General features: G+C 40.5%; 1 protein-coding gene across 3 annotated transcripts in view; it reads right to left on the reverse strand.

The window, feature by feature from the left end:
* TTN (titin) overlaps positions 1–20,874 on the reverse strand; it is a 276,655-nt gene that overhangs the window by 191,698 nt on the left and 64,083 nt on the right. For 2 of the 3 annotated variants that reach the window (XM_045480371.1, XM_045480370.1), the window contains 2 exons: positions 16,773–19,544; positions 15,720–15,998 (listed from right to left, as the gene is read on the reverse strand). In XM_045480371.1, coding sequence (XP_045336327.1) covers positions 15,720–15,998; positions 16,773–19,544 — 3,051 coding nt within the window. Of the gene's footprint in view, positions 1–89; positions 369–478; positions 758–849; positions 1,129–1,286; positions 1,575–1,690; positions 1,970–2,798; positions 3,078–3,195; positions 3,475–4,740; positions 5,023–5,231; positions 5,511–5,752; positions 6,041–6,151; positions 6,431–6,543; positions 6,823–6,944; positions 7,224–7,323; positions 7,606–7,734; positions 8,014–8,138; positions 8,427–8,541; positions 8,821–8,921; positions 9,201–9,315; positions 9,595–9,686; positions 9,969–10,060; positions 10,340–10,453; positions 10,742–10,859; positions 11,139–11,235; positions 11,515–11,965; positions 12,245–12,340; positions 12,623–13,143; positions 13,708–15,719; positions 15,999–16,772; positions 19,545–20,874 lie in introns of all 3 variants that reach the window. The other variant, XM_045480369.1, reaches the window with a different exon arrangement.

Here is a 20,874-nt window from a genome sequence, read left to right on the forward strand (position 1 = left end):
AGTCATTAGTAGATGAAGTGAAAATTTCTCCACAAAGATAGAAGAATCAAGATTTCAAATTTTCTTAATTTCTAAAATAATATCATCACCTTGAATTCTGAAGACAGTCCTAGACGAAGCAGTTCCTATACTATTTTCTGCTTTACAGGTGTACTCTCCACTGTCGTTAATGTTCACTTTGTTAAAAACAAGCGTGGCCACATTGTTTGTAAAATAGGTCCTGTATTCAGGAGTTGGCCGTAACTTGGTGTCTCCTTTGTACCAAGACACTGTGATTTCTGGTGTCCCAGCAACTTGGCATTGTAAAGAAACTGAATCTCCAACGGATGCCTCCAGAGGCTCCAGTTCCGTAACAAAATAAGGTGGTTCTAAAGAACAAAGGATCGCAATCAGCGACTGGAATTAAAGAAAACCAAACAAACCCATGCTTCGTGTTACCTCAATGCCAATTATTAAAAGAGAGAATAAGACAACACACCTAATGTCGATACCAAAGCTTTGCAAACATCCTTCCCTGCCTCATTTTCAATTTCGCAGGAGTACTGTCCCGCGTCTCTTTTTGTGCTGTTCAGGATTTCTAGGATGCAAGTTTTCTCTGTTGTGACTATGCTGCATTTTTCAGATGGAGTTATGTCAAAACCATCCTTTTTCCAGGTAACTGAAATTGGAAGGGTTCCAGTATAGGTGCTCTCCAGAATTATGGACTTCCCTGGTTCCACAGACTGATCGCTTAACCTCTTCACAAATGTAGCTGGTTCTGGTGAGTGACAAAGCATAGCAATCAAACACAGTAAAAGCACAAAGATGTCAATGTATAAAGAGTAGGAAGAGAAATGCACTTGAGCAAACCTTTTACAAAGAGGCGAGTAGTGCAGGATGTTTGGCCAGCACTGTTAGAAACCACACAAGTATACTCCCCACTCTGAGAGATGTCCACATTAAATAATTCCAGTTCTGCCACAGTGTCTTCAAAATAGATGTTGCACTGGTCTCCTCTCACCAGTTCCCTGGCACCTCTGAACCAGCCCACCTTGAACGGAGGGGATCCTCTAATAACGCTTGTGAAGGTGACGTTTTTGCCTGGTAGTATCTCCACAGGTTCAGGTTCCTTCACAAAAGACGGTGGTTCTACATAGACATGGAGGACAGTGAAAAGAGCCTATAAGCTTCTAAGCTGCAACTTTGAATCAAAGACAAAGAGCACTTTTGAATGTGTGTCAGATGCGTGCCTGGATGTGCACCCAGAGAAGAATCTGTAAGAAACGGTTTGCATCTATAACACTGACCTTGTACGGCCAACATGGCACGACACTCATCAGACCCAGCGGCATTCGCAGCCACGCATGTGTAATTGCCCATATCTGAGGAATCCAGAGAATTCAGCTGCAGCGTGCAGACATTATCTGAAAATGTGGTTTGGTACTTTGCTCCACTGACAATCTTAGTTCTCTCATGAAACCAGGCAACAGAGATAGGTGATGAGCCAGCTACTTTGCACTCCAAGATGCACGAAGTACCCAGCACCCCAGCAGTATCTCTCAGTCTTCGTGTGAAAGAGGGAGGGACCATTCGGTCTGTGTGAAGAAAGGCAAGAGACTCATCAGGATTTAAAAGAGCAGAAGAGACTTGAGAGAAGGAAACCGGTGAAAGGAATTCACACATGCAACATGGGGAACGGATCAGAACTAACCTGAAACATCAACCACAGCCGTACAGCTGCTTTTTCCAACATTATTTTGCACCTGGAAAGTGTATGTGCCTGCGTCTTGCCTTTCAACAGAGAGAATCTTTAAGGAAGAAATTTTGTTGTAGAAGCTAAATTTGTGTTTTTGGCTGCTGGTCAACAGCTTTCCATCCTTGTACCATTCAACTGAGAGTTCGGGAGTGCCAGCCACCTTACACTCCAGAGTGCACGTTTCTCCCACGGTCACCGTCATTGGTCCTGCCTTCTCAACAATGACTGCAGGCTCTGAAATAAAACGTGACAGCCATCTGTCAAGTTCCATTACCTTAACCATGCCTCTACTCTTAAATTCCCTCACATTGTTTCTTCCAGTGGTGTGGTTATGTTAGGCTCTCTCTCTAGACCTCAAAATGTGATTCCACAATTACGTGCTATCATGAAATTATGGGAATTATTAAGAAATGTGCTTGTGCACTAGTTGATTTCCAAAACAATTCAGATAATTGTTTTGTCTAATGTGTACATTAGACAATGTGTATTGATTTGCATTTGACCCTCTTTAGAGCAAAGGATTCATGTTATTATGAATTGATATTCCTGCTTTATTTTTTTTTAAGGTTCTAGAGCCAGTTTTTTTTTTTCAAAGTTGTCATCCAAACAATTGCTAAATTGTTCAAAGATGCAAGTGGAAGTCTTTCCTATCAAACTTTGATCTTGGGAGTTCTTGTGAGCTTTAACAACCAGTACTTTGGAACCAAAATATCTTTGTTGCATATGCTGGCTCCCAACAGTTTTCATGCTTAAGCAAAAGAGAGTCATGATTGCATCTGCTAATCCATCAAGAAAAGTAGTAGGTAAACAATCAAACAGATAGCTAATTTTTGTCAGGATCACAGAAATAGGAAAGAGTGTTTAAAAGATTAGGGGAAAAAAAAGAAGAAGAAAAAGAAGAAGGTCGATTAGGTCCTTTCTCTTAAACCTTTCAAATAAGAAAGTATTAGTATCATTCTAGAAGAAATTCAGAACAAGAGATTCTACCAGTGACTCTCAGTAAGTCTTCTCAGTGTTTCGCCCCACCTTCTACCAGGGGACCATCATACTGTATTGTACCAACCTAAAACAGTCAGCGTGGCCATGTTTTCCCTCATTCCACCATCATTCTTGATTTGGCAGATATACTTCCCAGCATTAGCTGGTTCTGCTTTTGCAAACTGCAGAGTTGCAACATTTTCTACAAATGTAATTCTGATGTTTTCACTTTCTCTGATCACTTCTTTCTCTTTAAGCCACTGGACAGAAATAGGCTGGGCTCCTTCTATGGATGCTTGTAACTCAGCAGGCTCGCCAGCCACAACGGTGAGGCTGTTCAGTTTGGAGACAAATCTTGGTGGTTCTGAACAGGGAAAGATGGGTGGAGACTGTTGAGAACATCGTCCAGATAATGGAAGAGAGAGGAAATAAGTGTTGGGCACATTCCTGCCATTTCCACCATGTGCAGGAAATACACTTACCTTTCAATTTGACAATACAAATGCAAGTATCACTTCCCACTTCATTCCGTGCCTTGCAGTGGTATTCACCAATGTCCGAGGTTTCAACATTGAGAACGTGAATACTTGCATGGAAATTTTTGGAGGCAATCTTGTATTTCTTGCTACTTCGCAGTTGCCGCTTGTCTTTGTACCATATCACCTCAAATGGCGGTGTTCCCGAAAGTTCACACTCAAGACTAACTTCAGTATTTTTAAGGGTTTCTACTACAGGCGGGAAGCTGCTAAAAACAGGTGGTTCTGTAAAAAACAAGAATTTCTAATGAATTGGGCTATTTAATTCCATAGAATATATTTATTTCTTTGTTTTTAAGTTGGAAGAAAGAGTCAAGATACTGTAATGGGCAACGTTAGCCTTTGTAAAATCACTCCGCTTCCTTGGGAGAGAGCTCAGACTAGACCCCCTAGATGTCTTTCCAAAACAGCTCAACTTCTATCTACCTAACCTTACTAATTTATCTTGGACTATAAGGATTGATGCAAAAGTTGTAAAACAAAAACCAAACCCAAGTACCTTAATTAAGATGATTTGCATGAGGTATGGAATCCTGACTTCAGGGCTGAAATTGTTTGTATATGCTCTATAACTAAGATACCTAGAAGCCACCATGGCTTAGATCACATAGATCACCATGTGATCTAATCTTCCATGTCAACAAATGTTATTGAAATAATTGCCTCACACCATGACAGACTTGGACTTTGTGATAAAAATATTGGAAAATGGCTGCAGAAAACTAGTACTAAGAGTATAGTGATATAATTTAAAAAAAAAATAAGAACCAATTCTAGAGAGAGAGAAAAATATATAATTTTCCTCTTTTAAATGTAGGGTTAAACCCATATTGCTTTTACCATATATATATGGAGTAAAATATTGCTCGTTATTTTTATTTAAAATTTTTTTTAATGTTTATTCATTTTTGAGAGGCAGAGAGAGACAGAGTGTGAGTGGGTGATGGGCAGAGAGAGAGGGAGACACAGAATTCGAAGCAGGCTCCAGGCTATGAGTTGTCAGCACAGAGCCTGACGCGGGGCTCGAAATCACAGATGGTGAGATCATGACCTGAGCTGAAGTGGGACACTTAACCAACTGAGCCACCCAGGAGCCACTAAATATGATTTGTTATTAATGATAAAGATTATCATGAGGATGATGATCCATTCATAAGGTTATTGAAGGCAAAAATTAATTTTAAAATGCCTACTTTTTTTTTTTTGGTATGTTTGTGAAACATCAAATTTGAATTGCTTGGCTAATGTGTTGAGGTGATCAGAATTATGCCACTGGAATAACATGAAAAATATCCCAGAATGATTGGCTACGTGTAAGCAAATCTTAAGAAGAAATAACATCTGAAAAGGGAAGTAATATTAGTTTGGGAAAAGAGTCTATGATCTTAAATGGAAGCTAAAATGACAGTGAAAGAAAAAAAGAGTTCTGCTACAGCAGGGGAGAAGAAGGTGGTTTTTAGGTAACGAGGAACAGAAGAAAGAGATTTCTACCTTTTACGATAACCTTGGTACTACAGCTTGTGCTGCCAGCAGGATTCTGAGCCTCACAAATGAAATCCCCACCGTCCTCAGTACTGAGATTGTTCATCTGTATGACAGCCACTGAGTCAATGAAAGTCATTCTGTATTTATCACTGGCTTGGAGTTCATGTTCATTTCTGTACCACACAACTCTGATTTCTGGGGATCCGGTTATCTTGCATTCAAGTCGTGCCGAGTCACCTGCTTTCACTATCTTGGATGCGTCTAATTTCTTTACAAACTTTGGTGGTTCTAGAGAGTGAAAGAAAGAGGAGATTATGGGAAAATTGATATAAATAACAAAAGCCACATTAGGTAATATGTAGGAAAGAGGAAAAGATGAACAATGCCCGGCATAATACAGTGCACTGTTAGAGAGAGGTGTACTTTCTTGATTGGGAAGATGCATTGTACAGAAAGGAGCCAGAGGTCAGACACATAAAACAATCAAACTTGCACACCTGTCACAAGCAACATTGTAGTACAAGAGTCGCTACCAACATCATTGGTAACTTGGCAAGTATATTGTCCAGTCTTGGAAGCATCGACCGAATAGAGATTTAAGAAGGTAGTTGACCCTTCCAAGCCAATGAAACATGTAGGTCCAGAGGCAAGTTCCACATCATCTTTAAACCACTTTATTTTAAATGGTGGTGTTCCTTTCAGTACTGCTTTAAATTCTACTGTAGAATCAGGTATTGCTTGTTGTCGCTCAGGTTTCACTAGGAAGCTTGGTGGTTCTATAGATGTTAACAGAAATATATTTAATTAGATCCCTTGTAAACTATTTTGACAGTCTTATAGACATATAAGAAAACATTTCTGAAAAGAGGTGACGACCGTATATTTCTTGAACTCAATAAATATGTAGCTAAAGAAACAGAATTATTAAGACTTTTAGCTATAAAGAATACAAAGTAAGAGTGGTACATTTAAAAAGCAATCACAAAGAAGAATCAAGAAGAGGAAGAGAAGTTCTAACCTTTAACAGTTAAGATGCCACTGCACGCATCGTCTCCTGCTACATTTGAGACCCTGCATGTGTAATTTGCAGTATCTTCTAATTCCAGATTATTGACTTCCAGTGACACAGTGTTTTCATGACAGACAAGTCTGTATTTTGCACTTGTAGATATTTCTTTTCCATCCTTAAACCACTGAGCACTAATAGGAAGTGAGCCAGAAACCTTGCACTCCATACGTATAGAAGAGCCCAGAACCTTATCCATTTTGGTTAATTTTTTGGTGAATGATGGAGGAATATTTTCATCTATCCAACGCAAACAGCAAAACACATCCATCAGTATGTTGCCATTTGTTTACAAAGGGTATTAAATAGTAGAAATAAGGAAGAGAAGCCAACTAGTGCCAAAATACAAACCTAGCACTCTCAGGTAGGCGTCACAGCTGCTGCTTCCAAAGTCGTTTTCCACCTTGAAAGTATACTGACCACTGTCTTGCTTCATTACCGACTGAATCCTAAAACTGGCCACGTTATTTTCAAAACTCATCGAAAAGTATCTACTGGGCACAATTTGTTTTCCATCTTTGAGCCACTTCACTTTGAGTTCTGGTGTTCCAGCCACAACACACTCCAGCGTGACTGGGTCTTTCTCAGTAACGTCAACAGATTTAGCTTTCTCTAGGATTTGAGCAGGTTCTGCAGTGAGAATTAAAAATGCAAATTAGTTGCATTGATAATTCTACGAGAACTAAGGCGTGCTTGTGAAATTGTCCCCACAGACTAAGTTCTCAAGAGAAAGGCTTACAAACCTTGCACTAAAAGGAAAGCATAACACCTCTCAATTCCTGACTCATTCTTGGCTTGACACGTGTATCTTCCGCTGTGCCCATTGTCCACAGCCCGGATCTGAAGTGTGGCCACATTGTTCACAAATGAGATATGAACGTTATCATCTTCATTGAGAATGTGATCATCCTTTAGCCAGGTTATGGAGATGGGAGGAGCGCCCGCCACGGTACTCTGAAAGGTGGCAGAAGTTTTCAAAACAGTAGTGACATTCTCTATCTTCTTAGTGAACGACGGTGGTTCTGTGATGGAATCAGACAGTGCGAAAAGAAGAGGGATATTTGAACTTCTCCTCGTAATCATAAAATTAAAGAGCATTACCAAATTTCTGCATGGTAGCCTGCTTCTCGTGGGCATGACTGACCTTTGAGGGAGACTCTAGTACTGCAAGAGCAGCTGCCGCCTTCATTGGATACAATGCACTGGTATTCACCAGTGTCTGAAGGGTCACATTTGGTGATATGGAGGTTAAACACAGATACTCTGCCACTTAGGGTGTACTTTTTGCTGCTTCGGATTTCCTTGTTATTCTTCAGCCACGTGACTTCAAATGGAGCGGTTCCCATCACTTCACATTCCAGCTCCACATCGCTGTCTTTCACTACTTCCACAGGCTTCAGCTCCCTGATAAAGGTGGGAGGTTCTAAGGATTCAAAGGGAAGACAGAGACTGGCTTACTCAAGGGAAGACCCAGGGCCTGGCCGGCAGCACAGCCCAAATGGAAAGGAGATCCGGTCACAAACCTTTCACTTTTAATTCAATGCTGCAGCTTGCCGTGCCTGCATCATTACGGGCTTCACAGACGTAAGTCCCGCTGTTTTCCACCCTGGCACCAGAAATTTGGAAAGTGGCTAAACCATCGATGAAGGAAATGCCATGTTTCTTAATGGCCGTTATTTCATTCCCGTCCAGATACCAAGCAACTCTGATTTCAGGAGTGCCTGTTATTTGGCATTCAAATGTTGTAGACTGTCCATTTCTCAGCACTAATACAGGGCTGGGCTTCTTAATGAATTGAGGAGGTTCTAAAGATGGGGAAAAGAGTGTGATGTTGAACATTTTTGTAAAACAAAGGCCAAAATCGCTTTCTTAAGCCTCTTCCCTCCCTCCAGGAAAAGCTAGACAAGCAAGAGAGGTGTATGCAGAGATCAGACCTTTCACAAAGAGAGTGGCTTTACTGGTTGCTGTGCCAACATCATTGCTAAGTTGACAAATGTAGGTCCCAGAGTCAGCAGCTTTGGCTGAAAAGAGCTCCAGAATGGTGGAGGTGTCATCCTTCCAGACTGAGCGAGCCGCTCCTGAGTGCAACTCTTTGTTATCTTTAAACCACTTTATCGTCATGGGTGCAGTACCACCCACAAGAGCCTTTAACTGAACCCTTGCATTGGGGTTGACATCTTGTGACTGTGGCTTTTCCATGAAGTAAGGGGGTTCTGGGATGAAAGAAAAAGGAGTAAAAAGAGAAAGGCAGGTTTATTTTGGAATGGAGCAATAAGGGTGAGAATTAAGAAATGAGAGAGCAAGAAGTTCTTGATAAGTGGAGATAAAAAATGCCAACCTTTGACTGTAAGATGGCCACTGCACTGGTTGTGTCCTGCCTTATTAGTGGCAGAACAAGTATATGTCCCACTGTCTGAACCTTCCAGCTGACTGATTTCCAAGAAGGCAGTGTTGTCATGAAAAGAGAATTTGTATTTCTCACTAGCTGATATTTCTTGGTCGTCTTTGAACCATTGGATGCTTATGGGATGGGACCCAGCCACTATACACTCTAGGTCAATGAAAGACCCTTTAATGCTGTCCATTTTCTTCAGCTTTTTGGTGAATGAGGGAGGTATGATAAGATCTATGCAATGAAAAAGCAGAAAACAACAAGAAAAGTTAGGTCAACCCAGCAATCTGCATTTTCTCTGAAACTGTAAGATGTGGAGGAGCACAGGATACCCCGTTTCAATACCAACCTAATACATTAATGCTAGCTTTGCAGCTGCTTCTGCCAACATCATTCTGGACCTCAAAAGTGTATTCTCCACTATCTCTCTTTTCTGTAGAAATAATCTTCAGTACAGAGACTGTGTCACTGACGCTGATTTTGTATTTTTGGCCCAGGGTCAGCTCTTGGCCATCTTTAAACCATCTGGCTGTAATCTCCTTGGTCCCTGAAAATTTAACCTGCAAAGTGGCTGGGTCTCCTTGGGTGACATCTATAGACACAGCCTCCTCAGTGATTGTTGCAGGTTCTGTAGAAAACAAAGGGATAGGTGTAGGTTGTGAATCACTCTGCTAAAAGGCTTGCATCTGCATTAGTTCCTAAAACCCATGGCAAACTTTCTGAACTGACCTTTAACTGAGAGCAATGCAGAACATCTTTGTATTCCTGCATCATTTTTGGCCTGACAGACATATTTCCCATCATGCTTGACTTCAATGCCACTGAGGTACAGACTAGCCACATTGTTCTCAAAGGTCATTCTTATATTATTGTCTTCGGTGATTTCATCGTTGTCTTTTAACCAAGTCACCGTGATTGGCAAGGAGCCCTTCAGAGTGGCCTGGAAGGCAGCCGTGCCTCCTCGAAGGGAGCTGGTACTCTCGATCTTCTTTACAAAGGTTGGAGGTTCTAATAGAAGAATAATTCTCAATCAATGTCAGCTTTACACCAAAACTAGATTTTTTTTTTTAAAGAAGAGTTGATTCTGCAGAAGAGCCAGTGCATCATTTGAACTGACACTAACCTCTTAAAGTCACCCGGGCACTGCAGGTGCTGCTGCCCACCTCATTGGTCACCCGACACTGGTATTCACCAGCATCTGCAGCTACAAACTTGAGGATCTGCAGGCTAACCAGCCGGTCCTGAACCAAGGTTTTATACTTCCTACCACTTCGCAGCATTGTGTTGTCTTTGAACCAAGTGATCTCAAAGGGAGGTGTGCCTGCCACTTCGGCGAGCAACATGACATCGTATTCCTTCAACACCTCAATTGGCTTAAATTCCTTGGTAAAGTAAGGTGACTCTACAGAAGAGGAATTATTTTGAGTTAATGAGGGAGGAATCTATGCTACGGGCCACAACTTTGGTAAACCAAGGGGCAAGGTGGACACAAACCTTTGACTATTAAAATGCTACCACAGTGGTCACTGCCAGCCTCATTTTGAGCCTCACACATATATTCACCGCTGTCTTCGATGGCAACGTCTGTAAGTCTTAGGACCGCAGTGGACTCCACAAAAGACATTTTGTGTTTGCTGCTCTCCTTAATTTCTCTATCGTTTGCAAACCATGTTATTTTAATCGGAGGGGTACCAGTTACTTTGCAGGCCAGCTGGGTGGCATCTCCCTTCTTTAACAACTGTGATGGCTCTAACTTTTCAACAAACATGGCCGGTTCTGTGGAAGGAAGGAAGTTATGAAGAAACATGAGGAAGAGGAAAGAACCTAGAACGATGGTAGCACAAAGATGTCAAGAAAACAATGCAGACCTTTTACAAATAAGTTTGCACTGCACTCCACGCTTCCGGCGACGTTGCTGACTTTACAGGTATATGTGCCCGAATCGGAGGTTTTTACTGCATAGAGTTCCAGGGAACTTTCTAAAGCTTCTTTGGTAATATAGCAGCTCCCACCAGAAACAAGCTCTTTGTCACCCTTAAACCATCTGATTTTCAGAGGAGTGGACCCTTGGAAGGTGCTCTTCAGGCAGACTGCTGAGCCAGGCAGAACATCCTTTGATGCAGGTTTAATTACAAAACTGGGTGGTTCTAAAGAAGGGGTAGAAGAAAGAATTTCTAAGAGTTAAGAGGCATGATCTAAGGGAAGAAGTCTTAATTGGAACATAGTCTACATTAGAATGAAATGCAAAGTGTCCAGCCAACCTTGCACAATCAGGGCTGCACTGCTGTCTTTGCTTCCCACGGAATTTGTGGCTCGACAGGTGAAATTGCCTGCATCGTTCATGTCTACTCTGCTGATCTCCAGAGAGGCCGTGCCTTCCACAAACGCGATTCTGTACTTGTCAGAAGAAGCTATTTCTCTACCATCCTTAAACCAGGACACCCTCATTGGGAGGGAGCCAGCGATTTTGCAGTCCAGCCTGCAGGTACTGCTAACAACGCTATCCATGTTGCGCAGGGGTTTGGTAAAAAATGGAGCGATGTCTCTATCTGTTCATGGCACAAGAAGAAAAGAAAGATGAGCGTGGAAAAGGGCTCGGTGGTTTCATTTTTGCTCATTTGTTGGGTTTCAAGGGAACTCGTGGCACAGGTTTCTGAAGATACTAACCTAACACAGTGAATGTTGTTTCACAGGAGCTGCTGCCCACTTCGTTGGAAATCTCAAATGTGTATTGGCCACTGTCATGCAGTTCAGCTGAATAAAATTTGAGTTGGGCCACATTGTTTTTAAAACTTATTCGATACTTTTTACTAGCAACCAAAGGTCTCCCATCTTTGTACCATTTGGGCTTGAGTTCTGGGGTGCCTGTGACCGTGTACTCCAGTGTGGCTGGGTCTCCTGCCGTCACCTGGATCAGTTCTGCTCTCTCAACGATTTTGGCAGGTTCTACAATGGTATTAAACGGTTAGCATGCCGAAAAGTGCATTAAGGTTTCGCTTTAAATGGAAATATTGATTCTAAGTAAAAATGTTCCTACACGAACCTTTGACTATTAATTCCCCAACAGATGTTTGGCTTCCGGCTTCATTTTCAGCCAGGCATGTGTATTTGCCACCCAAACTAATCTGAACATCAGGGATTATCAGGACCGCAACACCATTAGAAAAGCTCATTTTGATTTTTCCATCTTCTTTAATGATCTCCTGTCCTTTCATCCATGCAACAGAAATGGGTTCTGACCCTCTCACGGCAGCTTGTAAGGTAACAGTTTGACCTGCTAGTGCAGTAAAATCATCTACTTTCTTTACAAAGGTTGGTGGTTCTAGTTAAAGAAAGAGAACAGACAAAACTTATCAATTCCCAAGCACTTTCAACACCATATACATCTAAGTGTTTTAATCTAGATTACATTTATCTTTCCAATATTGCTATCCCATGGTGTTGGCCAATTAGAAGAATATATTGAAATTTAAGAAGAATGACAACTCCATCCAAGAAAAAGAAGCATAGAAGACACATGGTTACCAGCTAACAAAATGATTATAGATTATTCCATAATCCACTTTTGTTATCAGAGATTAAATGTTTACAGTGATCTCAGAATAAAGACTGGATGAAGGTCACTGGCTTTGTCCCCAAGGTCCCAGGTTAAACCAAAGGTGAAACATATTTTCAAAGATTAGGAGAAGAGAAGGCACCAGCTTTCCTTCCATGGGTTAGGAGAGCTACCTTGACAATTTATTAAAGAGACATCATTATGTTCAAGCACTGACCTTTTAACAAATGTGTTGCAACGCAGCCACACTTCCCAACTTCATTGGCAACAACACATTCATAGTCACCCACGTCTGCACTATTGAAAGAAAATATCTCCAGGAACACAAGAGACTTCTGAGAAAACAACCTGTACTTTTTACTACTCCGAATTTGCTTCTTATCTTTGAACCAGCTAATTTCAAATGGTCCAGTGCCTGAGACTTCACACTGAAGAAGGGCATTCGTTCCTCTCACTATATCTGCAGGCTCAAGAGTTTTGATGAAAGAAGGAGGCTCTACAAAAGCACGAAAGCATCGTATAAGTAACGGGTTACCAGCAATTAAAAAGAAAATCTTGTCTCAGAAACACAAAGGACTCTGAGTAAACAAACCTTTGATAACTATTTCGGCACTGCAGCTGTCACTGCCAACATCATTCACCGCTTCACAAGAGTAATTGCCACTGTCTTCAACTTTCACATCCGTAATATCAAGCACAGCCTCAGAATTGACAAAAGACATTCGAATAGTGTTACTCTCATTAAGTTCTTTGTTATTTTTAAACCAAGTAACCTGGATCACAGGTGAGCCTTTCAGCTTGCAATGGAGGCGTGCTGATTCACCCGGGAGCATTAAATAAGAGGGATCCACCTTCTTCACAAAGGATGGTGGCTCTACAGGAAGTTAACAAAAAAGAAAAAGGAAAGAGATCTGAAGCATAAACTCCACAAAAGAAAAGTAGACATATTACAACCAAAAGACACAACACACATAAAATATCTCGATGAAAGTTCTGTAAAGGTTATGGTGCACTCAATAGCTCTCCCTGTTTCCATGATTATAAGACACTTTCCCAAACAACAAACAAACAAACACAAAACAAGCAAACTCGACTTACACAAAATACAATTTTATAAAAGAAGACAGTCAAGGGTCACCTAGACACTCGACGTTCTTAGAAGAAATTTTAAGCAAGCTTTGTTAATGGCAGATAGCTTTAAAAGAACAAAGTGATTTCCAAAGAAGATTGAAAACATAAAATCAAATAATGCCAGGATTTCCCCAAACCAAAACAATTTCTTGGATGAAATTATTTTAATAATAAAATGTAGGGGCTGCATTGTTTGCCAAAGATTTTCTACAGCGGCATCCTTAAAGAGAAGGAAGCGAAAGATAACATTCACGCATTTCTTACCTCTGATAGTCACTGTGGCTGAAGAGGAGCTGCTCCCAGCCTCGTTGGAAGCTGTACAGACATAGGTTCCTGAATCTTTTAGTTTGGCCAGAGGGATCTCAAGCGATGCTATTTTATCTTCAAAATAGATCTTATAATCTTTCCCAGGGGGAAGTTTTTGCCCATCTTTGTTCCATGTTACTGTAACTTTTCTGTCTTCGTCTACTTGGCACTCAAGGCGGATCTTCTTATTGACAGCTGATTGCACAGGCTCCAATTCTTTAATGAAACGCGGCTTGTCGATTATGATTAACTCAGCTTGGCAGATGTCAGCTCCAAACTTGTTAGAAGCTTTACAAGAATAAACTCCTCTATCTTGAACTGTAAGATTTGAGAGTTCTAAAATGTGTTTGTTTTCTGCATCTGAAATCTTGCGGTTAGGGGAAGGCGATAGTGCAGCGCCGTCTTTCTGCCAAATGGTTTCAATCACGGGGGTCCCTAACACTGTGCAGAGGAACTTGGCTGTCTTACCCACAAAAGTTGTAATGGACTTAGGTCTGGAGTAAAAGCTTGGTGGATATGCCTCTGCAAAAGAAATTTTTTCAAGGTTACATTTTGTCTCCACGGAAGGTCTTGTTGTAACTATATATTCTAAGAAAGGGAGGAGATGAGTTCTATATTTAGATAGACATGAGACATTGTTTAAGATAGGATAATAAGATGAAAAGATCTGTCCAAGGAAAGGGATGAGTGAGTTCTTTATAGAGGAGCGAGACAACACCTTATGTCTCTATTAAAGGAAAGAACAAATGTTGCTTTATCTAGCAGCAACATCAACTTAATACAGTTAAAAGATTTGTCCACTTTAGTAGTTGATTAGTTGTCTGAATTATTTGATAGGTAATTCAGCTGTTACTTTAATTCTGTAAATTAGAAGACTGTGTAAGAAGATAAAGAAAATGCACCTGACTCTTCTGAAGAGTAGGGACATTCATTAAGTGATAAGAAGATCAAGTTAGTGTTGTGAAGTCTCTCTAACCTTCATGTCAACCATCAGCAACTCCTTAAATGGCCCAACTTTGAATTCATCCCCTAAATCATTTCAAACTTGTAAAAATATTTACACCAGTAATTTCCCATTTTCATTCTGCACTTTGAAGGAAGCCTTTCCAATTAAAAAAAAAATCTCTTCCTTCTTTTGCTCTTGTTATTTGAAAGTTCAGGTATTAGTCCTGTTACTGAACTGGCCTAATTTGGGAGAAGAGGTTTTCAAAAGTGTCCTTAAGAATACTGCCATGTAGTGGTTGCATGGAGACTCTTTGATCACAAAGTGAAACAAATAGATGGGTTATCAGGGATCTGGGTTTCAGATTTTCTGATATGTAAAAGAGTTGCAGAGGTGAGGAAGCTACAGGGAACCCTGACTTTTCCAAGTCAAAGAGAGGTGCTGTTTTTGCCTTTCCCCTTCATGCTTCTGTTGGAAAAGACCTGGGACTGTCCCTCCCAGATATTTAATGCATAGCTTCTCTCAAAAACACAGGTAATTGCTACCTAGACCCTAAGCCATAGTTCTTTTTTTTTTGTTTTGTTTTAATGTTCATTTGTTTATTTTAAGGCAGAGATAGAGAGCAAGCAGGGGAGAGGCAGAGAGAGAGGAAGAGAATCCCAAGCAGCTCCGTGCTGTCAGCACAGAGCCCAACATGGGGCTCGAGTTCATGAACCTTGAGATCATGAACTGAGCCAAAACCAAGAGTCAGATGCTTAACCAACTAAGTCACCCAGGCACTCCTCTAAGCCATAGTTTATAGTCATACTTTCCCTTGGAAGGAGAAAGCAAAAGAGAAAGACAGAGACAAAGAAAAGGAAAATGCTATACATTTTCTTTCTTTCTTCTTTAATCTTTCTTTCTTTCTTTCTTTCTTTCTTTCTTTCTTTTTCTTTCACTAATGAGGGAATTCAAACACTCAATGAGCATTAACTACTCAAAAGTTATGCTGTTGGTCAATTAGGAAACTGAGAACAGAATATTTATATAGTTGCCCTTATTTTTAAATTAATAATAAAGCCTAGGGTGAGAATCCTAGTTTGTAGTCCTGTATTTTTATTAGGATTTAACTATCATCTTATGATTTGGCTTTTTTCAGTTTGTAATTCTGCTCTTAACTGGTTAACTGGTTCCAAATGATTAAATACATTGGGACTTTATTTTTTAGTAGCACCAAAGTGTCCTGAAATTTTTCATATTAAGTGCCACGCCAGGCCATGAGGAGTTATCCAAGGCATTTCCACAAAGCTAGTCATTTTTAAAAATAGAATGAACAAAACAACACCCTAAGCCAAGCTTTCAGGTGCCACTGGTCACTTGATTCCTTGATGTTGTTTTCAAAATAATGTATTTTTATTTTTTCTTTAGTTGCTCTTAGAAATATGACTCTAAATAATGATTTCTTGTCCCCCTATAGACTCTGCAGTACCTAGCCACCGTATTATAACTTGGCTATTGGTCTCTCCAGTTGGTAGGACATCCTGCACCTGTATAAAGAACAAAACAGGCAATGGTATGAAATGGGACAAGCACCTCGATGTATGTCATTTACCTGTCACAGTTAGGGTGGCCGTACAGCTGACACTGCCGTACTCGTTGGAAGCTTTGCAGGTGTACTCGCCACAGTCAACAACCTGGGTTCTCAGGATTTCCAGGCTGGAGACGTAATTTGAAGATCGGATAGAACACTTGTCACTTTCATAAATTTCTCGGCCAGCTTTAAACCACTGGAAGCGGACATTGGGGGCAGTGTGGATCTCACAGGTGAATTTGGCCAGGTGGCCCAGAGCTACCTCCAGGGGCTCGATTCTTCTCCTGATCACTGGGGCGGCTGCAAAGGGAAGCAGAGTCCATTAGCATGCCTCCTTAACAGGCACACCGGCTTTCTTCTAACTTCTGTTGCTGTTAATGAAGGAAAACAGTTGAAATTGATGAGATGGATTGCAGCAGTTTAAGACAAGTGACTGGAACGTGAGAACAATCATTGAAGGTAAAAGAAGACAATAGGTAGCTTTTAACATCTTCAATCATTACTCTGCAGTGAATTGTGAAAAAAATGATTAAAAGGTGATGCTATAGGCTTACATGCATAACAACATGATGTACTCTAAATATACCATGCTGGCTAGGTACACTGTGAATAGCATTTCATAATGTGATATACTAAATACAGTGATGAAGTGAAAACAGCATCAAAAAAGAAGTAAAAATACGAAACACAAATGGACAATTAATCATGGTTATTTTGAGTTTAGAGATTAGACTGGCAATTTCAGAGAAGCTAGGTGTTCACTGACAGCTTTTATTGCATATTATTAAAGTATTTTGAAGTAAATATAAAAAAAAGCTGTTGGTATTATGAAACATATGAAAATACGTTTTATTTTAAAAATAAATAGCAACGTAGAGATGATGTACTACCCTGTAAGGCAGTCAGGAAAAAGGAGAAGAATTAATAACCATGATTATGTCTGTGATGTCATTCTTACTCTACACAAATTGCATCCTGGCAGAGGCAGGTAAGTGAAAACTCAGTGATGAAAACTAAAACATTATGATTCAGTGATTGTTAGAGCGCGACCCACTTCATCCTTAAAAATCCAACCTCTTTTGACCACAGTGAGTTTTGCTGAAGTTGCTGTGTGTCCATGTTCATTCAAGGCCTCACAGGTATATGTTCCTTGATGTTCTTCTGTATTTACTTTGTCGATTACTAGCATGTATGTATTTTGATCTTGTAAACACTTGAACTTTTCATCTGAACGCACCAGTTTGCCCTCATAATACCAATTCACCTCTTTGGCATTTGTTATGGATGACGTGAGGTTGACAGGGTCACCTTCCTCCATAGTAGTGTCCACCAAGGGCGTGTGTATGACAGGACCATGTTCTTGGACTAAGCTGCCCTCATTTTCCTGTACCTCTTCGATGTCAACCTCCCTGGTACCACTTCCGGGGGACTTTCCTTTTTCCTCTGATGGGTCTGGTGTCTCATCAGGGATAGCAGCTGAAGCAACCTCATCAGGGACAGGTGTGGTATCTTCAACTTTGATCTGACTTTCCACATGGAAACAGCTGACCTCTTCCACAGAGACGAGATATTTAGATTCGACTTCGGGTTCTCTGATTGTTTCGACCTTCTGTGAAACTGAAAAAGGACCCATTTCTCCTTGCAAGCCTGTTTTGCCTCCTTTCTGGATTCTGGGATCCTCAGCTGTTAAGATGTTTATTTCCTCACATATAATAGAGCACAAAGCATCCTTAAGTTCCGTTCTCAAGTTAGCCATTTGAGGATCAATGCCTTCAATAGCAATGGTTAATTCTTCTGTTAGCGACTTCACCGAGGTAATAAGGTAGGTGCACATAATGCGTTTGGGCTCTTGGGTGAAGTTTATAGCCTTGATCTCCACCCTTTCAATGTTTCTTAACCATTCAGAGAAAAGACTCGGTTGCTCACTGGCCACTGCTGCTTGCAAAGCCCTGCGGATCTGAATTTTGAGGTTTAATCGTTCTTCTTCTGGAATTCCAGAAAGCAAACTTTCCTTAGAAAGAGTGTCACTTACCTGCACCTCTTGCACACCATTTATCACCATGGGCTCTTTTTTACACTCACTGGTTTGATTCAGGGGCGCTGCCAGGTTGTCAGAGTGCTCTTTGAGCAGTACCTGCTTTTCCTCACATGCTAGCGGAAACCTTAAGGACTTGCCTTCCTCAGTCCTGGCTGCAAAATCTTGCACTGCACTTTCCAGTTGATCTGTACTTTCCATCAAAATTTCACCTTCTGAGCATGTGTGTTCTGAAGGGATCTGGGGCTCACAGTTGACCTCAGAGATTGTGATGTCAAGACCCTTGAAACTTTCCATGCTGCCCTCAGCTAAGCTCTGACTCAGGATGAGAGCACTTTGTTCCTCCTGCTTTTGCAGAATCACTCTTTGCTCAGTATCCATTGCAGATACTGTCTTTTCTTTTGGTAAAAGTACTTCCTCAGCCACAGAGGTTGGATATGAATGGACTGGAGCTTCTTCGATTGAAGATTGTGGATAACTCCCTTCAGGTTCAGCTAATAACGTTTTCAGAGGCTCCACTGGTAATGAACTAATTTCCTCTATGGAGAGAGCACTTGGGAAGACTTTTTCAGTATCTGATAGGACCCCCTGTGACTCTGGCTCTTGAGGCACTAGAATATCTTCTTTGGGGAGGGTTTTCTGGGCCTGGACAATCTGCAGCTGTAAACTGGGAGACGGTTCCTTGATAGACTGAACATGAAGAGTGCCATCGATGGAAAGAAGTTCCCTGGTGCTCTCTGCATTAGGCATATTCTGCTCCAACGTGACTGTGGATTGCAGTTGTTCAGCCACTAAAGTAACTTGGCTACTCAGTTCTTTGGTTTTAATCACACGCTCATAAGAAAGCTGCTGGTTTTCTTCTGCAATTAAAGCAGCTTTCAAAACAGTATCCTTCACAAAAGCTGCAATTTCCTGCTCGGAGTCAAATGCCTCAATGGCAGGATCCTTTAACGACATCGGTGGAAAATCTTTAGTAGCCTCTGGCATGGGCTTTGCTTTACTGGGAGCATCAGTCACGTCTGGGTCTTCCAGAAGCACGAGAAGCTCTGCAGCACAGGTGGACTCACCCCACCTATTCTCTGCTTTACAGACATAGAGGCCACTATCTTCCCTCTGAGCGTCATTGACAATGAGTGTCCCGGAACCATCAGGATTATGAATGATGGTGTAATAAACACTGGTGTAAAGCTGTTTGTTTTCTTTGAACCACAAGACAGTGGGTGCAGGCTCTCCAAGTACTGTGTACTCAAAGATGGCAGGGAGCCCCTGAGCACAGTGAATTGGTTTGAACTCCTTAACAAAGTAAGGAGGACAGGGACCTTCAAACTTGTCCAGAATTTCTTCCACTGGTTCTGGTTCTGTCTCTTTGTGCCCCTCTCCTTTGGAACTTATTTTTAGATAGGCACTGCATACTGTCTGTCCGTATTCATTACTGGCAATGCATGTATACTCTCCCTCATCCTCAAATTTGGTGAACAGAATGATCAGACTATGATCATTACCATCGAAAACAAATTTGTAGTCAGCAGAAGGGATTAACATCATTCCATTGAAGAACCACTGAATTTTAGGCTTGGGAATGCCAGTGACAGTAACAGACAGTTTAGCCACATCCCCTATGCTTATTTCAACATTTGACACTTCTTTGATGAAAACTGGAACATGGCCTTCCTTTTGGGAATCAAATTTCGTTGAATGAACTGGAGGTTCAGACAAAAGTTCAAGTGTTTCCTTTCTATTAGATAATTGAAGGCCAGAGCTATTGGTTTGGAATCCTTCTTCCTCAGCAGACAGAAGAAAACTAGAAAACTCTGTATGGGGAAAAATTATTATTATTTTATTATCAGTTTTACTTAACAACAACAAAAATATAGAAGTCAAAGAATTATGTACCAGCTGGTGGCCTTCTTCTGCTTTATTCCTGGAATCGCTAGCGCATCTTGAGATTTAACAAAAAGCACATTCCTAATTTTTTTAACCTTAGCTCATTATATCATATTATATAATTATGGATACTGTACTAATGCAACTTTCAATCCACGTCACTTGGGTTAGAGTTTACAAATTTTAAAGCTGTTTTATGAGTTCCTCTTTGTGATATAAGGTTTGAAAACCTGTTGCCTCTATATTTATAATAAAAGAATCCAGGATTATTTAAATCAATTTCTAAAAAGATCCAGGATAGTTATTTACATTTAAGAATTTTCTTGAGTTCAGAATGATATCTATCTTCAAATTGAAGACCAATGATTTCCAAAATAAAACATCTATGTTTCAGTTACTGCTTATAAACTGAAGCTATTCTTAAAAATAAGAGGCTACAGAAAATACTTAATTTGAATTTGTAAGAGAACCACCTCTTTCAGTTACTAGAAATTCAGGCCTTCTTTTGCCGTGTAAGTGGCCATATTATTTTAACAAAGCTTTTATAATAAGGCTTTTGTTGTCAAGAAAATGGGAGAAGGAGAAATGAAAGAAAACAACTCCAACATTAAAAACTGGATTGTACTTTATTGTGTGAGAAATACCTACACACCATTATGGAACAGAAAAACAAAAGAGTGAACAACGGATATTCTTTAAACAGGATCATGGATGACAGGATGAAGGGCTTAATTTGATAACAAGGAATTCAGCTTTTCATTAAATCTGTTAGGAATGTAGAACAGCTCTGTTGTTAATTGTTTTATTACTTTCCCCCAAAGAAGTATTATTATTTTATTAATTCACTCCCTTTGCATCACATGGAATAGCCAGGCCTTAATTCCTTTCTGTTCTGGTGTGGAAGCATTAGAAGTCACGACTCTAGTGTCTGTTGGCTTTAAATGTACTGGCAAACATTATCTACAGCATGTACACCACATACTTGGTTATTTATTTTTTCAATTAGTAAGCCAGAAAACCATTGATTAATTTCCTACACTAATGGTCACCACTTAACTTTACATTTAATTTGTAACATATAACTGATGTCCACTTTCCCTTCACTTGAACTCCCAAAATACCTGGAAAGGGAATGAGTGTGAATATAGTTAAATTACCCCAATTCACTAATATGTTGAAATATTTTCAGTTGTTTTCCCTTACTTCTAATATGGTGTTTTGACCATAAAAAATACAATAAATAAAATTCAAATGTGC

The sequence above is a fragment of the Leopardus geoffroyi genome, chromosome C1 (assembly GCF_018350155.1).
Source record: "Leopardus geoffroyi isolate Oge1 chromosome C1, O.geoffroyi_Oge1_pat1.0, whole genome shotgun sequence".
Lineage (NCBI taxonomy): Eukaryota > Metazoa > Chordata > Mammalia > Carnivora > Felidae > Leopardus > Leopardus geoffroyi.